This window comes from Hippocampus comes, unplaced genomic scaffold (genome assembly GCF_001891065.2).
Source record: "Hippocampus comes isolate QL1 unplaced genomic scaffold, H_comes_QL1_v1.1 scaffold22, whole genome shotgun sequence".
Taxonomy (NCBI): domain Eukaryota; kingdom Metazoa; phylum Chordata; class Actinopteri; order Syngnathiformes; family Syngnathidae; genus Hippocampus; species Hippocampus comes.
The window spans coordinates 6,635,168-6,655,849 of record NW_017806175.1 but is presented as its reverse complement, the minus strand read 5'-3'; the positions used below and the strand labels follow the sequence as shown (position 1 = coordinate 6,655,849).

The following is a 20,682-nucleotide window of genomic DNA, read 5'->3' as shown; positions in this document are numbered from 1 at the left end:
GGAGGCAGGCAGGTAAATAAATACATAAAATTGCCTAAATCAAATGATTGTCAAACTTTCTGGTTCCAGGGATCCTTTACAGTGGATTTTGTTTTTCCAAGACCCCTCCCCGGATAGTCCTTACACCAATTAAGCATAAATACCATGTGTACCCATTTGTTTTCAAGCGACTGCAACCATGTTGCATAAGTGGTGTTCTGTGGAGAGCACATGCATAGCGCGTATGATGCTCTCTAAACCGCAGCATTGTTGATGACCTTTTATGGCGCGACGAGAAGTAGTGGACGGTCTTTGAGATTTAAAAAAAAAAGGTTCCCAGTAAGAATGTTTCTTCAGAGAAAGCATAATGTGATTATATTAAGCGATAAGCACTCATTGACGCTCACAGAATTTAAAATTTCTACTTTCATTCAACCTTAATCAACTGTCCACACAAATGTTTTTATTTTACATTACCACCCTTATATTCATACATTGCACTTTAAAAAAAAAACTTTAAACGCTCTTTAATCTCTTAACTGTGACACAAGTGTAAAATGACTTGTGAAAAATATGTGCCTTGATGCAATAAAGGTTGGGAATCATTGTTTGAAGCTAATAGCGAGGAGTTCACTGTATCGAATGAAACGGCCCCATGTGAGATAACAATTCACCTGCCTTTCAACTTTGGCTGGGGCCTTGGCTCACTTGTGAGTTTTGAAATAACATCGTTATATGTATGCAAAGCAGTGATAGGACTTTATTACAACAAACATTGAGCAATAAAATCCAGTAAGGTCTGCCTGATAACCACTACTGCTCCTTTATACAGCAATTATGTTCTGTAAATCATCCCATTGCACTGCTACACTAGTGTAAATTCTGCATGCATTTTTCCTCCAATTATTGTAATTTGGGGTCAATTTTTGTTTTATTTATTTATTTATTTATTTTATAAATTACCGGACGAACACTGATCCTAGCCAAAGCTTGTTCATGACATGTACATGCTTTATATGCTGTATTAACTGTACATGCTAATTCATGTTTAGTCAATGCATGATCACGTACCACTTGTGAGATACCGCAGAGTAGTATAGTTAAGTTGCATTAAACTTTTTAGTACATTGTCATTTCATCTTGAAGAACACTTTTAAAACTTTTATTTAGATTCAATTTTTATTTAAATTCTAAGTGCAATAATATTTTTATATAATTATTTCTGCACAGTGTTAATGTTCAAACTGCACGTTACAATACAATAACATGAAGTATATTTTGAAGGGATAAAACCACACTTGTTTCTTGATGGATGCTTAATAATGTTAATTAGTACAGAGATAATTTTCAAAAGGTTCAGGACTACTTTTCGACTAATGTAGTCTATATTGGCTGAGAAAGCCTGCTTTAAAATAATAATAAACTGTAATTTAACTGTACACAACTAATAATACTAATTCTGAAACTGGCAATAATCACGAAAAATAAACACATTCAAAGCCCCTGTGGCAGTTTGACGAATCTGCGTCTTAAACTCAAGGGCTGGATTTACTTCAAAGGGCTAACAAACTGCTAGCAAGCTCGTTTTGCTCTTGTGATTTTTCTCCCCCACATAAAAGTCGAAATTTTCGAGACATTTTTACTCTCCGTGGCTCATAGTTCCGTCTTCCGCATTGTCGAGCAGCCCGCCACTCAGCTAAAAACAGACACAAGCAGAGTAAGAGACGCTCAAAGTTTTGACGAAAAAAAACTTTCCCCAGCTTCCCTTGGTGTCTTTTCGTTAGCTAGTGACTAGCTAGAGTCAGCCCGGCTCGTCATGCTAGTTAGGCAAGTACTGGAGTGTTAACCCCAGGTGCCCACGCCCTCCCCCCACCAGTCATCCAAGTCCGAATCTCGGTCACACTCTCGCATTCTTACCGCTGCTAAAACGAAGACCCAAAGATTATGCAGCTTCTCCTCGCACTCGAGCTGTCGCCATCGTACGTCAAACATTTCCTAAAACCTCGCGTCAAGCTGAACGCAACCGCGCCCGGTTTCGGCTCGGTTCGTCTTACCTTTTTTTTTTCGAACTTTCGAGGAAATCAAAAAGATAGGAAGAGGGTCAGAATAGCCAGGAAAAAAAACAGCCCAAACTTCTTGATCCTCAATTATGGGAGAGTTTTGTGGGCAGTGACGTCACTCGGTGAAATTCCAAGCCGAGGTTTGCCCATGTAAGGCAGCAGGCCAGCGGGGACATCAGCCGGGACACCCCACTCAGACGCACCGTCACCCGGCCTGCGCAGAGCCGACGCCCTCTTTGCTTAGGTGGAAGTATGTTTGCCTCGATAGAAAAAAAAAATCAAATTAATGACAGTAGTGTTAAACGTTTTCACCAATTACGACGTTTAAAAAAAACTGTCCAAGTTCCATTATGAGCAACATTAAAATAGAGTACTGTTTATCCAAAACAAGGCAGAGGTTGTATTTCGAAGCTATATTTTGGTCAATTGAGGGCGCTACAGGGCACTGCCCCACCGCACACACGGTGGTATGTTCACCACATTACTTTTCTTGAAGACTAAAAAAAGGAATGAAAATGTTCGTAGATAAATAGAAATAGTTTGAAACATATGTATTTCTATCTTTACGTGAGCAGGAAACGGTCCGGCCAACTCACCAAAGCGACGGGCTCACAAACAGACAAATGGTTGGTTGTTTAGTTGATTGGTTTTCTACTTAACTCTAATAAACAGACTAAAACAGACACAAAAGTGAATTTCAAAATTCCAACACAGAAAAAAAGAGAATAAAGTGTTATCTTTTAGAGGGGGAAAAAAATCAGATTTGAGTGAGAAAACAAATTCTATCTCATCTCGGGATTATATCACAAGATTCAGAGATTCAAGTCTAAATAAAAAAAAAGAAAGCCATGTTATTCATGAGGGAATTTTGAAATTGCCTCTCACACACACACACACACACACACACACACACACACACACACACACTAAAAAGAAAAATAATGTTTGTTATGTTTTAGAGAAAAACACATGGAAAAGTCCCAATACCATGAACAACTAAGGCGGATTTCAAAATGCCCACACTAAATGAAGCAGACATCTTTCATACTTGACCTAACTTATAATAATTTTGTGCAAGTGTTAGTGCTTGATTTTTTTTAATGGATGTCTCGAAGATAACTGTGTTTTCAAGCTACTAAATGACATAAAAACATCCAAAATGGGGTTGGTTTGTTTGTTTTTTTTCTCGATTTTAGGGGACATGTCCTCCGCTTTAAATGTTTATGGGTGTATATGTCCGTTTAGATTCCCCATTCATGAGTTCATGCAAATAAACGCTAACTTCTTCCCCCTCTGCTCATCTTGATAGTTCAGTGTCTTACAATGCTGACATTGTGTTGTGTACCTAAAAACATGCAAATACACATTGATGCTATCTTTTATGAAAACCAGCGCCGAACGTTTCCAAGGGAATTTACGGCCTGTCACGGCCTTAACACGACAACGGGCAAAATCGTCTTGTCACGCTACTGCATCTGATCGCATTGTGCTGCCAGCGGTAGTATATTCTCATGTTGTTTCTTTTTTTTTTTCCCGATCAGGAAGCATAAACAGCACACATGGATCGAGCACGCTGATAACAAACCAAAAGGATTTTGGCTATTTTGGCGTCCGCCGGTCGCTTAAGCTAATCTCATTTGTAACGTGTAACGTTTTAGTTCCTAATTTCCTAAAGGGCCCACCACCACCAGCAAAGCCGATTTCAAACAGACACCCCGCAACAAGAAGTCAAGTTAGCAATCAAAGAGCAATTAGCATGCTGTGTTAGAAGACGTTGGGAGCTTTGATGTCTCCCCTCTCCTTGCCGTTCAATTTCACACTTGAATGGGGGTGGGAGGTTGGAGTTACGCTCTCAGGGTCCACCACCACAGATAAGTCGCGCTACAGATCATTTCTTTTATCGCAACGTGACAATTTTAGCAATGAGCCGGAGAGAATAACTTGTTTTAGCATCCGATATCCTGTTGCCGATATACAGTATATTATTACCCTACGCATAGTTGCCTAAGTAGTGTTAAGACGTTTTTGGATGCCCCCCCCCAGCCCCCTTAAATAAAGGTTTGAAAAAAAAAATAGCAAACACATTTTTATTTCATATTCGTTTGGTCACTCTAAGTTAGAAATGACTTCGGCAGCTATGCTACTAAGCTAACAAGCTAACTTTATTTTGGAATAAAATATAATATATATTATATTTTATGTCAAGTATAAAAATTAAAAAAAAAAAAGCCAACGTGCAAGATTTTACTCGAGAACACGGACTCCAAATGCAGCAAAACAGCCACAACCAGGCAGAACGGGTGCAACAAAGAGGTCAAACAGCTTCCGAAAACAGACATGTGCGCACAACACCATTGTGGAGTGACCGCATGTCAAATCCTACTGGAAAAGGCAACTACTATGTAGAAATGTAGTGAAATTTCAAGAAACGATACAGACCGAGTCATGTAGTGTAGCGTAGTTTCACAGAACATAAAAATGAATGCACATCACACTGTGAACCTATAAAACGACCATATCCATATATCACGTCGTACTGGAAGAAAGAGACTATCAAGGAGAATGCAGAGAAAAGATAAGGAGACAGACAAAGTGGAACAAATAAGTGATGGAGAGTTCACATGCCATGTCGACGACACAATGATGACTATCATCATGACACAGACAAAGGGAGCCACCACGTCGTCAGTGTCTCCTGGAATGCTAATCGTCGCGAAAGACATCGCGTTGGCGCTGCTGTTTTAGTTGGCAACGGGATTCAGCAATTAGCTCAGCGTTAATCTTTTTTTGAGGGTGATAGCATTATTTTAAGTGAAGTTATTTCAAGTGGATGTCGAGACTGACTCGAAGCAGATTAGCTACTTCAAAAGGGAAAGGCCGAGAATCTCCATCGTCGAGTTTGTGGAAGAGATGTTCCCACAGGTATGTATAAAATGAAGATTGGATTGCCATTGAGTCATTTAGCAAAACGTAGCGGCTAGCTAATGCTAGCTCAACAGCGCGCTGTCCATTTTGGCGTAAAGATGCTGAATTTCCACCACATTTATATTGTTAAGCAACTTTATCAGTTGAACTGTACATTACGACTGGCAATGGATTTTTTTTTTTCATTTCAGAGATAGCTTGACGTTTTGCCATCCGGAAGTAGGCAGGACATCATGGTGGAAAGGTCTATATGAGAAAGAAGCCTTTATTTGTCTTGAATTGACATTGGCAGAGAAATGAAGTCAACATTTCAATTTGTTCCACGTTGCATATCCTGTTTGACTCGCAGGTTGTAGTGCTGCCCACACACACACACACACACACACACACACACACACACACACACACACACACACACACACACACACACACACACACACACACCACTTCCCCCCTGAGATGAATAAACCTCAAACTTAGAAGACAGCAGCTGCAGTCCTCACTTCCTCTTTCAACGTCTGATTGAATGCTCGCATTTCAAACCCTCCCACAAAATAACACATGCTCACTTCCGCCAAATCAACAGTCTCCAGGAATCGGAGGTGGGCGATTCGATTCACATGACTTGATTTGAACCCAAGTTAACCCTGACATATTTCTCAGTTTCCATGCATGCATCGTATGTTTGAGGCAGGCCAAAAATATCCTCACCATAATTGTCTGTTTCAATTGATGAACTGAAGATCTTTCCAAAATCTATTGTTAGCCTGTCTGATATGACTAACCATATACTGTCCATGACTTGGACTCATTCAGCATAATGGAGCACAGCCTTTCAGAAAAAAAAGAACATCATACCAACAGTCAAACATGCTGGTGATGGGCTGCGGCTGCTGTCTACTCCAGGACCTGGTTGATGTGATTTCTGTTTGATGGTGGTGCAACCAGTTCTTACATTTAGGGGGCAAGTACATTTTTATCCAGGGTCGTGATCTGGAAAGCAACTAGGATAACCTTAGTAATTTTGAGCTAAAAACAGAATAACATTGTTTTCTTGCAAAAAATTACCTAGAGACTTGGGAATTCAAATTGAGTATGTGGACAGACACATATCTTTATTGAGAGCCACATAGCGATATCCAGAGCCTGCATTATCTGGTTTAATTTCAGCATTTTGAAACAGACCCCAAAAAAACTGTTAGCGGAAGAAAAATATCGGTTAAAAAAATTATAATGCAACCCGCATGAAAGCGTTAGACCGTTAGTCTCTGCTGTGCTCTCATTGATCAGTCTGTGTTTTTTTCGGGGGCGTGGCCTAGTGACAGGTCAATCCTGACTCACATCTGACTCACAAGAGGATTCTAATGATGTTTTTTTTTTTTTTTTTCATGTTGATTTGCAGGGAACGGCAGCAGGCCGAGAAAAACAAGACTTTTATAACAGGCAGGAACAACAAGCGTGTCAGGGAAGCGCATACGCCGCCTTAATTAAGAGTGTAGATAGCGCAGATTAGTCTGCAAGCACAGCAGCCACGTTAGCAGGAGAGTCACGCCAAATAAGGAGCCGACAAAAGTAGGCAGCAAGCAGACAGAGTGAGGGCAAAAAAAAAAAAAAAAACAATGTCCCAAAGCCACTCATCAAACAAGTCGGCGTCTTGATGGAGACCCCAGATTGCGCTAATGAATTCTAATTCTTGTGTTTGAGCATGTCAATCGAACAATCCCCGCCCGGAGCTAGCGCATTCGTTAAACGTGTATGTGGGAGAGTTATGCAGCAAAACCTTCAAAGCGCTCACAGTTTTGTCATTGTTGCCCTGAATTTGGTTGTGTTGATGCACCGTGAAAAAACATACAGACATGTTTGAAAGCCGACACTTTCAGTGACTGTGCGGTGAGGAATTTTTTTTTTTCCCCTCAACATTTTCGTAGAAATATACACACTGAAGCGGAATGAAATCATTGTTTGCATTCAATATCCCAAATTTCATTCGGGATATTGAATTTCAGTCACGCGAAATATCACAGTGAATTCAAAACGGAACCAAAACTTTTCTGAAATTTAAAATGGAAATCCATTGGAGATAGGAAGTTTTATGTTTTAGAGAGGGATTTCAAAATTCAACCAAATATTTTCGTGGAAGTCGCACATGATTTCAAAACTTTGAAATCAAATTTGACAAAACTGAAAATGGTGTTGGACAAATGTTTTTTCTTTTTTCTTTTTTTTTTTGCTAGCTGTTTTTGTAAAAGTCCCACCAAACGTCTGAGGGATTTCAAAATTTGACCGAAATTTTCACAAAAAATCATATGACATTTCTACGCGGCTTCATAACTATTGGTTAAATTTTGAAGTCCCCATTTTTTTCCCTTTTTTGTAAAACTTGTACCGGTGAATCAGACAATCCCCACCCAGAGCTAATGTGTTAGTTCAACGTGTTTATGAGCACATCAGTCTTGTAATTTTTGCCCTGATTTCTTCCCTTAAGAAAGGCAGAAGCAGATCAACGTCAGATCTTCTGTCGGGTTACTTTTGCCGGATCACTGTAAAAACCTTTATTCACTTCACAGAAAGCGTTTGACTACAACACATCATAGCGCCCCCTGCTATTCTCATGACGAGTCTCCCCCGCGAGGGCATAAATAAATACATCAGTCCTCCGTGACCTCACACCATGGAGCATCTCCCATTTCATCCTTCTTTGAAAGAATCCTCCTCCGGATGCCCCTTTTTCATTCCTTTGAAACGACATCAGATGACAGCGTAATCCTGCCATTATTATCGACATCAAAAAAACAACAACAAAAAAAATGCGGCAGGCTAGCTTGCGAGCTAGCGGGCGGCCGCGCGTCGCCTGTGTAACGGGATGATATGGATTACGCCGGGACAACCGACCTTGCCCTCCCGCTTGTTTTTTTGTGAATTTATTTATTTATTTTTGATGCCTGCCAGTGGCACTGCAGCACTCGGGCCAATAAAAAGCCAAATAGCCCGCCTGATGATTAAGGTCATTCGTGTAAGCCTCAAACAGCGTCAAAGGGGGGGTTGTGATGCGTAGATTTTGTTGTGGTGTCCTCTTCCGAAGGTCTTTCTGATCCCGGTTTTCTGAGTATTGGTAGATGGCTAAATGTTTTTTTTTTGTACACACACACCTAACCCTTATGTTGACATTTTATATAAATGCCACCGAGAGGAAAACGTCGGTGTGAAGAATATCTTGGAACGTTCTGTGTATTGGTCAATGGGTTTCGTGTAAAAAGCGAACAAACATTTTATCGGGAAAACCAGCAATTTTTTGCAACTTCTTCCCTTTGCAGGGTGGAAAATGTACTTTCTGAAGTAACATAGGAGGGGAAAAACAAGTTTTCCTGACCTGTCGTTGGCCTTCAAGTGTTTTTTTTTTTTTTACACACACACCTAACCCCTATGTTGATGTTTTATATAAATGCCACCGAGAGGAAAACGTCAGTGTGAAAAATATCTTGGAACGTTCTGTGTATTGGTCGATGGGTTTCGTGTAAAAAGCGAACAAACATTTTTTCGGGAAAACCAGCAATTTTTTGCAACTTGTTCCCTTTGCAGGGTGGAAAATGTACTTTCTGAAGTAACATAGGAGGGGAAAAACAAGTTTTCCTGACCTGTCGTTGGCCTTCAAGTGTGCGTCCCAACCATGGGAAAAGGTTTTAATCTGCCACGTTTATCCCGGGATGACTAGAGATCTGACAGCGAATTTTCCCGCCAACATCCCCCAAGGGCTCAGCTTGGTTAGGCCCTACGCAGTGATGAAAATGTGTTGGACTAATTTGTCTTAAAACGGGATTGGCCTCATATTAGTCCACTCATCCATCAGATTATCCCTCGCTGGACGGTAGCGTTCTCTCTAATGTCTTCTCTCTGGGTGAGATTATCCGCGCAGGCAATGGCGTCGGTTCAAAAATCAGGTGTCAACCACGTCATGTTAACGAGCAATGGTCACATTAAAGTGACATGAACGACAAAATGACTCAGAGACACCCTCTGAGTTCAATGAGTGTAAACCAGCGTACCCAGGACCCAACCAAACTTGCCCATTTCTTCTTAGGTTGGTCAGCTAGCCACTTATTCTCAGATGGACCAACATAGTAACAAACGGACGAACGGCCCAAATTCAGCAGCTACCTTCCCGAGATATGCATTTGTTGGGCATTTTTCTCATTAGTTTTAACTCAATTCAAATGTGTTTAACTTAACTAGCTAACTGAACAAAGTAACCAATACAAGGGCTAATGGACTAGTCAACCAGCGTACCCAGGAACCAACCAAACTTGCCCATTTCTTCTTAGGTTGGTCAGCTAGCCACTTATTCTCAGATGGACCAATATAGTAAAAAACGGACGAATGGCTCAATTCAGCAGCTACTTTTCCGAGATATAACACTATTGCGATTCTGCCTTTTCTTCTCAACGCATTTCTTCCTCAACTGCGAGACGAATTCGGTTTTTGTGGGCGTAACCTTACCAGGTTGAAGACGCGACATCTGGCGTGATGTAATAACGCAATAGCCCTCCTTCCCTTTCCCCCGCTGCGGTCAAGTTATAAAGAGCAATATCTGCTTCCCCAGATTGAGCCGAGTTTAGCTAGATTAATGCACTCAAATGTTTGTTGTATAAAAGCAGTGTTTATCAAACAATGTGTCTCTATGGCAGATGGCTCATCATCTCTGGACGCTCGCTCGCTCGCTCGCTCGCTGTGCTAAAGGCACAGCTAGTCTGTGTGTGTCCTAATGGGATTGGAGACTTCTTCTTTCCAATGAATTATATGTAGAACAAGTGGGATTAATTTAATCTCTTTTCTGCCCCTCCCTGACCACCCCCCCCCTCAAAAAAAAATCTGAGCTTGTAACATTCACAGGAAAGCCAAGCAAGTGAGCACGACAATCTCTAGCTCGTATTTTTCAGAGAATTTTTTTGCATCCCGCCACTGTGGAGGACGTGAAGACTGATTTGTCCTTCTCGCGTCTCCACATTTAGGAGAAGTCAAGTAAAGGTTCTTACCATCGATAGTTGGATTCATTCAAGATCAAAGACCGTATTTCCCAGCATGCCTCCCTCCCTGCAGAGGAAAAAAGGTGAGGTCTGAAAAGGTATGAAAATTTGTTCGTCGGTTGACGACCAACCAATCAACCAACAAGCTGACTGTACGACCAACTGATCAGCTGATCAGCACACTTTGTCTGTTTGTTAATTGGTCGGTCATTCGGTCAGAAAAGATTTAGAAAGATTCAGTCTCCCAGCCCATCGGTTGTTTGATTTGAACTAATCGAGTAAACAAGTGGACGAGCCAACCAACTAACAAGTGGATTAGCCAACCAGCTAAATAGATAACCAACTAGCTTAATTTGTTGTCAGTGGATTGGTTAATTGGTCAGCCAGTCTTTTTGTTTAGTGTTTTTTTTTTTTTTGTAGAGGGGGACATTGGTTGGTTTATTCCCTTTTTAGTTTAACACCAAATTAAATAACTACCTGACGAACTAACCAATTAACTATGTCAGTCTGCTGTTGGTTGGTTGGTTTTTTCTAACTAACTCATCAACACTGGCAAACTGACAGACCAACTCATGAACCAAGTTTTCCCATTCGCCCATTTGTTAGTTAGTTGGTTAGTTAGTTGTCATGACCAACTAACCCATTAACAGACTGTCTGTCAATACGTTCGATAGTGGGTATGTCAGTTGGGCAGCCATTTGGTTGGTTTGTTAGGTCGGCTGGTCATTTGATACGTTTGATAGTGTTAAATCCCGAATTAACCGACCCACCCAAATATGCAACAAATAGACCAATAGACAGCTCGACTTGACAACTAACCAACTACCTTACCAACGAACCTGCTTTAATCTGTCTGTTTATTACTCGGCTGATCAGTCTTGTTGGTTAAGTTGTTAGCTTTTTTTTTTTTCCTCATCGTTTGTTTTTTTCCAATTCGATTTAACGCACTCACTAATCTGTGTTGCTGCGAGCCCATGGAACTGCGCAAGTTTGAACGAGCAAAATAATGAAAGTAACAGGAACGTATCAACCAGTAAAATGCGATATGAGAGGGCCATAAGTCAGCATTAAGGATCATGCAAAGCGTCTGCACAACCGACAGCTGATAGTCAAATGGGAACGAATGAAGACAAGCAGCGACTTGTCAAAAATAACATTTCACAACGTAATAACAAGACTGACTTGTTTCATTCCTAAAAACTCCATGTAACATTCCTCTAACATTTTCCATCGCTCAAACAGTAACACTGCGCTGAAATAGAGGAAAATCAAAAGTTACCTAAATAAGGATTACATTAAAATGTATTGCACGTGAAAGTCTAAAACTTTAATCCATTGTTACATTGTGTGCCCTTTGAACATGAGCACTTATATACAGAAACGTTTCCAAAACATGTACTGAAATAAGTACCTTGAGTGGTACGTGCGGCGCACTTTGACAATCGCTACATTAGATAATTCGGGATGTCGAGCGGACATATGCACGCATCATCTCCATATCGGTGGAGAGGGGTTTAGGGATTGAGCTGATCCCGCTCAATCCCCCGAGTGTGCTCACGTTGGGGATTGAAATCTAGTAATGTACTCGACAATCATTCCTTCTGCAGGGGACAATACGCCGTTATGCTAATGAATGTCCAAAGACACCTTTGCGGTTTCATTGGGATTGCGCAGACCACGACCTTTTTAGCATCCCTGAAGTTGAGTTGCGAGCTTAGTCGGAGATTGAATTGAATTGGTTAATCGCGGTAGCAACCGTATATTAATGATCGGCGATTTAAATGAAGATGGGGTCAGAATTTTTCATCAGCACGATTGGGGGTGGGGTACACACATCATGCTAGCTAAATGTGTGATAAAATGACTTTTTTAAATATGGATAAAAGACGGCTATATGTCTGTCTTTGTCTATTTTTTCAGTGCAAGGGGTTCTCGTGCATGAGTATTACATTCAAGGATGGCATAAAACTGCTGAACAGCTCATCAACAGTTTTTCGCTATTCGCGGAGGATAAGGATCAGGCTAGCCCGGTCGACTGCATTACCATGGACAGGTGTGAGTTCATTGAGGTAGTTAGTTCGTTATTTCGTTTGTTTGTGAGTAAGTTTGTACATTAGTTTGTCAGCCAGTTCATTCATTTTTCATTGGATTATTTTAGTTTCGTTCGTTTGTGCGTCAGTTTTGTTTGTTTGTCTTGGTCGGTTCGTTCTTGATAACTAACTTGTTAACGGAGTCGATAACCAACCAACTAACCAACCAACCGAGTCCATGACTCTGTTTGTGAGTTGGTCAGTCTGGTCAGTTGGCCTGGCTGTTGGTTAATTTGATTTCCTAACCCTAATTGAGTTTGCTATCCCCTCTGTCTGATTTTTAGTTAGTTAGTTAGTTCCTTCATTTGCACTCTTTTATTATGTTCATTTGAAATGAGTTATTCTCTAAGTCCGTTGGTTTTTTTGTTCATCAGCAAGCCTTAAATTTAGCTTTTTTTTGTGTGTGTTTGTTAGTTCATTAGATTCCGAGTTAGGTCGTTTTGGCCTTTATCGGGCTTTTGTATTTGAATGTCACAACTGTCAGAGTTGAACAAGAATTTAGAATGCTCAAAATATTCTGCATAAACATACAGCAGTAGCAGTTTCTCTTTCTATTGTTTCCTCCAGGGCAAACGATTGATGTTTCATTGAGTTTTTGTTTTTTGGGGTTTTTTTTTTTGTTCCTGGCATGCCCAAACGCATACCTGAACCATGATATGAGGAAGTTTGGTGAAAGTGGGCAGGGTTTGATTTCCAACTGGCAAAGAAATAAAAGGTAATTGTTTGACCTTTCCAAAGATTTATCCTTAAGGGGGCATCCCAACCCAGCGAGGAGGCTCACCATGTGGAAAATTCCCACTTTGCAGACCACATTCCTGCCGAGCGCAAAAATACTTGATTCCACATGCTTTGTATTCCCGAAAATTGGAATAAAGGCAAAGCAGTGCCAAACCACGCCCTTATTTTGACTTCTCTAACCTTAGTGGTTCAAGTTTATTTAAAAAAATTAAAGACAGCAATAAAATTGCGGCACAGAAAAGCTTACATGTGGCACCGCAGAATTTAGGAAAAAAAAATACTGAAATAATTCTTGCTTGCAATTAATTCTCATTTAAGATCATGATTTGTGGACATCTGCGGTGGCCTGCCGGGGCCTTTAAAAAAAAAAGAAGCAAAAAAAAAAAAGTGAAAGTTAACAAAAAGAGTTTGAAAAGAAAAAAGAAGAAGAAAGAGGAGGAGGAGTAGCTGTGCCGCTAACAGCTTCAACATCTCCGTGTGTGTTTGGGTGTTACAGCCATGTTGCATCATGCCGCTCAGAACAAAAAAAAAACTCTTTGCTGACAATGAACGCTCAAGTCGGCACAATTTTGCTGCGAAAACCTCAGACAAAAGTGAATCACTTTGCGAGTGAGGCAACCTCCGGGCCTCGGGCCTTTGTCACCCACCGTCCGTGTACAAAAAAAAAAATAGTAGCCGGACTTTTTACGCAATTTTTCCTTCTGGTTGACACGGCCTTCAGAGGGAGTTCAGTCGTGTGTAAGAGAATAGCGGGAACGCCGGGACAAAGGTGTAACGTTTAACACTGTCTGACCTTGTTGCGTCGAAAGCAATTGCGAACATCCAACAACTATTTTACATGTCTATAAAATAAAATAAAATAATAATACATGTGAGTAGGGGAATAGTGTAACGCGGGAACAAAGGTGTAAGTTGACACTTACTTCTCCAATTGCGTTGAAAGTCTGATTTGAAACGTCACAACTCGAGCTCGGACTAGAAATCTGGATCATATGTTGACGAGGCTGAATGTAGCCTAGCGCGTTAATGATGCGTATCAAGAAACAGAAAAGGTTAACCTTTTGAGTTTAAAATAACTTCCTTTAACCTCCAGGATCTCACCTCGAACTCGGGGCAATGGCAGAACGTTTTTTTTCTTTTTGGTCCCATTTTAAATCCACCAATGTTGCTAGTAGCCTCGTCCTAGCTAGCGCTATGCTACTTCGTTTCTCAGGTTTGCCTTACGAGTTTGGAAACTCCCTTTTGTTTGGTGCTAGCACGGAATTAGTTTGCTAACAGCTGAGGCGAATATTCCCGTTGCTAGGAGAGCGTTAGCCATATCCGGTCAACAGCAAGGTTAGCCGGTCAAATATTCCCATAGGCTAGCGGCTGTACTTCAGGGCATTCGCTGAAATGTAGCATGTACAGTATGTAGCTTTTACGCATGTGCACTCCTCACGTAGATCAGGCAGATAGACAAAGAAAAACGGGATGTGCCAGGCAAACATTCCTAGGCTTAGAAGGCTGGGAATTTTCCGCTATTTTTCCGTGTTGCTGTTCTTTCACCAACACTAAATGTTGGTGATGACGCCGCCGTCAATTTCCTACTTTTCATTGGTTTTACCCGTTTTCCAGCTAAAAGCCATGGCAAGAAACATCCCTTGAAAGTGTTTTTTTTTTTCGCATCTCGATGACGATGCGGTACAGAAGAGCGCCAACAACAACACTGATTCCAAAAGTTTTGATTTTATCGAAACTGTTTTTTATGAGCTCCCACCGTCTGGGGTAGATATTTTTTTTAAATCCATTTCCAACTAATAAGCGTAGCAGTAAATGTCCCTTGAAGATACTTTTTCACATCTTTCCAATGAAGTGGTGTGGAAGAAGAGTGCAGAACATAACATTGTTACGTACCAAATGTTTTCTCCTGCCTTCTGACGTCGTTTTTTTTTTAATTCACTTCAAAGCTAAAAACCGCGGGAGTAAATATCGCTTGAAAATGTTTTTTGTGGTACAAAAAAAAAAGAGTGCTGACACTAATGGCAAAATATTTTTTTTCTTTTTATGTGGAAAAAAATGAATTTAAGTAAAAATTCCGTGTGGTCATTTTTCCCGCTGTTTTTGTCAGTTCACAGCTGGGAAACATCGCTTGAAAGTGATTTTATGCATCTTGTCGAGGAATAAGATAAAGAGTCCAAATAACAAAACCAATTTTTTTTAAAACCCTGAACACAAACAAAACATTGGTGGTTTCCTCCCTTATAGGATACTTAGTTTTGTAGTTTTCATATTTCCAGCTAATAAGCTGTCACCGTAAACGTTTAAGGGTTTAGGCATCTTGGCGATAAAGTCGAGTACAAGAACAAGAACAGCGCAATCGACGACACCGATACAAACTTTTTTTTTTTAATTACAAAGAATTTTTGTACATCTCGCCCTACCTTCTGAGGTAGTTTGTTTCACAGTTTTTTATCCGTTTCCAGAAAACAAAGTCCCTTGAAAGTGTTTTCCCTTATCTTGGCGAGAAGAAGAGTCGACCGTCATCCTTGAGCGAATGAATATCCCGCACGTGCCACCACACTCGCGGTGCATTATGCATGCAGTGCCTCCAACATCCCCCGAGTGGATGGAAATAAAGTTGACGCTGCTCTTTGTTTGCACTCTTAATTATTTGATTTATTTTTTTTTCTTTTTTAGCCGCCTCCCTAGTGGTTTGTTTACACCTGCAGTGATTTTTTTTTTTTGGGGGGGGGGGGTGCTGCTGAATAACAGCCGATGCAGATGGGCGGATGCTCAGGCGTTCCTCAAGGGGTGAAAAGCAATGTCAGATGCATTACGGCGGCGAGCGTCACGGTACAAAAGGGTTAAACACGAAAGGGAAACTGCAGGCGGCGTTGATTTGGGTCACATCACTTGGATGCTTAATGAGTGGCGGAAGGCTGCTCAAAACCCGTTTAATGGCGCCCATCGATTGAGAGCCTTCGTCTGGTCAAAACAACTAAATCAAACGATTTCAAGGCCGAAAATGTGTAAAATAAATAAATAAATGAAACCAACGTGTACATAAGCAAAAGAAGCCAAAATATGCAGTTATTTTAAAATAAAAATAGCAAATGCAAAAAATTCAAAAGATAAATGTTTTAAAGATGCCATAAATAAATATTTTATCATCTCAAACTATATATTTAAAAAAATAATAATAAGGCTGAATTTAATTAATTCAATTCTGTCTTTTTGTTGTATGTTGAAGACATTTTGCCTTAAGATCAGATGGAGAAAGAAAGGATCTGCTGATGATCCAAAACAGACGAGCTCATCTGTGAGGCACGATGGAAGTAATGTCATGGCTTGGGCTTGTATGGCTACTTCTGGCTCACTTGTCTTAGACTGGCCAAGTCCATCGTTGGACCTTAACCCAATCGAGCATGTATTTTACCTCCCAAAGAGGAGACTGAAGGGAGAAACCTCCAGAATCAAACAAGAACTGAAAGAGGCCGCGGTAAAGGCCTGGAAAAGGATTTCAAATGAAGAATCCGACAGTCTGGTGCAGACGATGGCTCCCAGGCTCGATGCGGTTATTGCAAGGAAGGGTCAAACCACCAAATATTAAATCAATGTCAGAATGTCCGTTCGAATACTTTTGTTCACGAGAAACGTGGGTGGCTTCAAATGAAAGGTGCTCCGTCCCGAGTTGATTGATGATCTATGTTTAGCAGTACATTCGAACATATTTGCCAGTCAAAAAAAATTTACTCCTCGCTTGTTATCTCCTGCAAATGGCGTTTGCCCCACTTGAATTCTTAGTGACTCCAATCTACTATCCTAATTTACAATTTATTGTTTGTGTGTTTTACGGTAGCAAGCGATGTATTTTTCAATAAAAGTAACAGCATGTGGTGGTGTTTTTGTGGCTTTCCAGGGCAGAAATTGTCACTTCTGTGCCAGAGAATTGACAAGAACGGGGAATCCCTGCTTTGGAATCACCACAAGCAAACTTTCCACGGTGAGTCAGTGGCCACTTTCTAAACGCGAAGCGTTAGTGTCGCTCAACATCTTGGCCCTGACATTCGTCATCTGCTTTTGAACTCCAAAAACAAACAAGTTCAAATGATTTTATATTGTTTTGTTTTTTTTTTAATCAGTTTATGGGGTGAGAAACAGCACGTATCCTCCATTAGATGTGCTTGTCACAGACTTTCATTTTTGTTTCGTACAAGCCAATTCAATTTGCTTTACGTCAATGAAAATAAGAGAGGAGAAATTAAGAAAATGTAAAAAAAAAAATGCGAAAGTAAATTCTATGTTGAAATGTCAACCACATTAAACGGTCGTTGAATTTAAAAATGATGATAAAATGCAATACAATAAATAAACATTTAAAAGCATAAAAAAACTTAATACAATTAAAAATATACACATAATCTTATGATAAAATCGGAGATTACATAAAGTGAAACAAATTAAAGGCAGATTACAATACACCACGCACAAATATGAAATCTTAACAGAATACTTTAAATGCGAATACAATATATTCTAAATAAGCATTTAAAAGACTAAAATACGAACAATGATATTATGAAATATTGCATGATAAAAAGTAAGAGAAAAACAAGGAAAGCAAATGGGGATACCATTAAAAATAAAATTAAAATATTTGGGAAAATCAAAATACAACAAAAATGTAAACGTGAAACTTAACACAATTTGGAAAACTAGTTAAAATAACCAATATAATTAAATCCCAAAACTCTAAAATCTAGATTATATGACCGCAATAAAAAAATATGTCACACGAGTTGAAATAAAAGTAAAATTTACAGATACAAAACTGTCATTGAACATTACATTACATGAGGTACTGGACACAAATATAGTGCCACAAAATTCCAATAAAATTAAATGATAGAAACAAAATTTAAAACACAGTACATCGTAAAACTTAGTATAACAATTTTAAAATATTAATAGCCACAGGAAAATAAATTTATTTTACTATTTATTTTAAATTTATAAAAAGTGTACAAGACGATCGATCAAGAGAATCTTTTTAAATACAGGACAAAAATAAGGCCTAATAATTCACAAACTCTCAATTAAAAAGTCCGATTTACTCTCAATTCCAAAGTTTTGCTTTTCCCTGTTTTTACAAACGCGTCTCAACTTTAAAGTTCTGTCACCGTTGCCACACTTCTGTCCCCGATGACGCGTTCACGGACATGCAACAAGTGCGCCACTTCCCTCATCTCCTGCCGACGACGAAAACGTGCATCTAGTTTGACAGCAAACACGACCACGATTAACCAACCATCTTGTCACGAATTCAAGTCGATATAAAAAAGCCTCGAATTTGCTGTCCACGACCCCCCCCGCCCCCCCCCCTACACACCTCCACGCACACACAAAGGTTTATGCCATCGTTCAGTCTCCTTATGTAGACTTTCGACGTCTTGACTCCGAGCCACTTCTCAGAAGCTCCGCGGATAGGCGGGGCTCAGAGACGTGTGACGTCAACAAACTTTGGACTCCACCAACCTTGCGGGGGGAATCCGTGCTAGCGTGCTTGCCCCGCTTTGGTTACTTTATCACAACAGCGTGGATTTAAATCGATTTAGACATCAAGTCGGTGCTTCAGAGAGACGCAGGAATGTATTTGGTGTGAAAAGATGGAAGGGAATAGTTAGAGAATGGAGAGTTGAAGCCGGAGGGGGACGAGCGGCCTCTCCCCCCCTGGCCGGAGACGTTGGTACGGTCCCGGGCTCAAATTCCGAGAATTGAGCTGGTCTGATTCTTAGAACTGGGCTTCTTAGAAGTGGTGATGCAAGAAGTTTCTAGGAAAGCGCTACCAGGTGATTTTTCAAAAAATTCATTTTTTTACATTATCCCTCCCCTTGTCCGCTTCTCTTCCCTCTCATCTTCCCTTGTAATTATTTAGCGGCCAACTTGTTGTGTCGCTAATGTCATCGTTTTTGGAGTGTGAATTTGTCTATGTGCGCGTACTTGTGTGACGGCGGCGGCGGCTCCCCGGCTGTCAGACAACCGAGACGCCAGAACCTTCTTTCCCCTCTCATCATCTCACCGCACCTTCCCATTCCCCTTCCGTCCGTCTCTTCCCGCGGCTCTCGCGCTCAAAAGCTTCCCGCTCACGCTACCACCTCCACCGCCACCCCCGGTCCTAAGCGGCTTCTGTAGCCGAGATAGGGCGCGCGTCAGGCGGCTGCAGCGAGGGCCAGAGCCGCTCCTCGCGTGCTCTCGATTGTCACACATCCCCAACTTTGATTTGGGATTTTTTTTTCAACTAAATGATGTATTCGCTACAATTTAATGTTGGGATGCGTACAGTTAACGTGCCATTGCTGTGTAAATGTGCATAATGGTGTTGTGTCGTGCGTGCGTTGCCGAAGTGGAGTTGTCAACTTGTCTCTTTACGTTTGTGCAAAGTGGGGCTGCGTGTGCACGTTGCATGCTTTTTTTAATAACGTTGTTGTGCAAGTGTTGCACCGCTAAAAGAGATTGAATTTGCAGCCAAGTATGCATGGTGGAAAACTAGTGCAGAAATTACAGTAAATGAAGTACAGCAAAATCCGATGAATTGAATGTGGAAAAAGTGCATGGAGGGGGGGAGAATGTAGTTTAAGTTTAAACCGTCAACAAAACATCACTGGAACATGCGTCTTATTTTAAAGTGTTAAATCTCGGGTTTTCCACTTATGAAAAGCTTTTGAATGGATTCTGGTGCATGGTCAAAAGAGTAAAAATGCGTTATAAAAGTTGCTTTTTATTAAGCAAATGTAAATTGTTTGTGATGCATGTGCATGTTTTAAAACGTTTCCTATTTGTCCTTTTTTAAATTGTTTAAACAAGTTTTATTTATTACATAGTTCTGTCACGCACTTTTTGCCGTGCACAGCCCAATCGTTTTCGCGCTGTGCACTACCCCCCCCCCTTATTGTAATTCATTTAAATAATTTGTTGTCCTCTTCTTGTCAACCCGCGTTTCCCTCAAAGCTGCGGTTCAGAAGGGGGGAGAAAAAAAGTGGGTGTCAAAATTTAAATGTCCCAAACCGGCGTTGTAGTCGGCTAAATTGCGCCCTCTAATGGCACTCGGGTGAAATGCAACGGGCGCCTTCAAAATTACATGCAACTAATGTACAAATGTACAATTTTTTTTTTGTGTGTGGGTCCCCCTCATCCCTCCAGAAGTCGGCAGGATGTCTTGCTTGACCGACAGCTGCATCCAGTTCACGCGTCACGCCAGCGACGTCTTGCTCAATCTGAACCGCCTCCGCAGCCGGGACATCCTCACCGACGTTACCATCCTGGTCAGCAGGCAGGCACAAAAGACCGTCCTCATGGCTTGCAGGTATGTATTTCACTTTTTTTTAAAATGTATCCATCCCTGGAGGGGTCTTAAGCAAGATGGCAAAAGGAGAACAGTACATACAGAATGGTTGTAGCTGTCCCACAGCTCAACAGGAGCTCATTTTGTCATTGCCTACCACACAGCGGGCTCTTCTACACCATCTTCACTGACTCGCACAAGTGCAACCTCAACGCCATCAGCCTGGACCCCAAGGTGGACCCGGAGGGCTTTGCCATCCTGCTGGAGTTCATGTACACCTCCAGGCTGGCTCTCAGGGAGAGTCTGATCATGGCCATTATGAACACTGCCGTCTACCTGCAGATGGACCACGTGGTGGACACCTGCCACCGCTTCATCAAGTCCAGGTTGGTCACGCGATCGCTGCGAGAAGGGGCTCTGATTCAGTTCCGGCAAGTGGCCACGCGGAAGACCTGTCTTTCAGGAACTTTAGTGGAGTGTGTTCCGCCCTGGGTTAGATCTTGATTGGGTTCCAGCTGCTCCTCAGGGACGCAAACAAATATTGGTTC

At 41.1% G+C, this 20,682-nt stretch overlaps 2 protein-coding genes and 2 long non-coding RNA genes across 10 annotated transcripts in view; 1 reads left to right on the top strand and 3 right to left on the bottom strand.

Annotated features, from left to right (window-relative positions):
- Window positions 1–2,294, bottom strand: part of lpp (LIM domain containing preferred translocation partner in lipoma) — a 93,373-nt gene extending 91,079 nt beyond the window's left edge. The window contains exon 1 of one of the 5 annotated variants that reach the window (XM_019897198.1): window positions 2,034–2,294. The gene's annotated coding sequence lies outside the window, so the exon portion shown is untranslated. The other 4 variants (XM_019897202.1, XM_019897201.1, XM_019897204.1 and 1 more) reach the window with 4 other exon arrangements.
- A 5,208-nt stretch (window positions 2,295–7,502) lies between these two features.
- LOC109532364 (uncharacterized) lies at window positions 7,503–18,469 on the bottom strand. Its single transcript, XR_002171364.1, has 3 exons — window positions 17,522–18,469; window positions 16,585–16,591; window positions 7,503–7,514 (listed from the first exon to the last, which is right to left on the bottom strand). It is a non-coding gene; the product is annotated as an uncharacterized LOC109532364 (long non-coding RNA).
- On the bottom strand, window positions 9,886–15,650 carry LOC109532367 (uncharacterized). Its single transcript, XR_002171367.1, has 2 exons — window positions 15,234–15,650; window positions 9,886–10,052 (listed from the first exon to the last, which is right to left on the bottom strand). It is a non-coding gene; the product is annotated as an uncharacterized LOC109532367 (long non-coding RNA).
- A 90-nt stretch (window positions 18,470–18,559) lies between the features above and the next one.
- Window positions 18,560–20,682, top strand: part of bcl6aa (BCL6A transcription repressor a) — a 7,827-nt gene continuing 5,704 nt past the window's right edge. For 2 of the 3 annotated variants that reach the window (XM_019897177.1, XM_019897175.1), the window contains exons 1-3: window positions 18,560–18,641; window positions 19,993–20,155; window positions 20,299–20,520. In XM_019897177.1, coding sequence (XP_019752736.1) covers window positions 18,611–18,641; window positions 19,993–20,155; window positions 20,299–20,520 — 416 coding nt within the window. In that variant the 5' untranslated portion in view covers window positions 18,560–18,610. The remainder of the gene's footprint in view (window positions 18,642–19,992; window positions 20,156–20,298; window positions 20,521–20,682) is intronic. The other variant, XM_019897176.1, reaches the window with a different exon arrangement.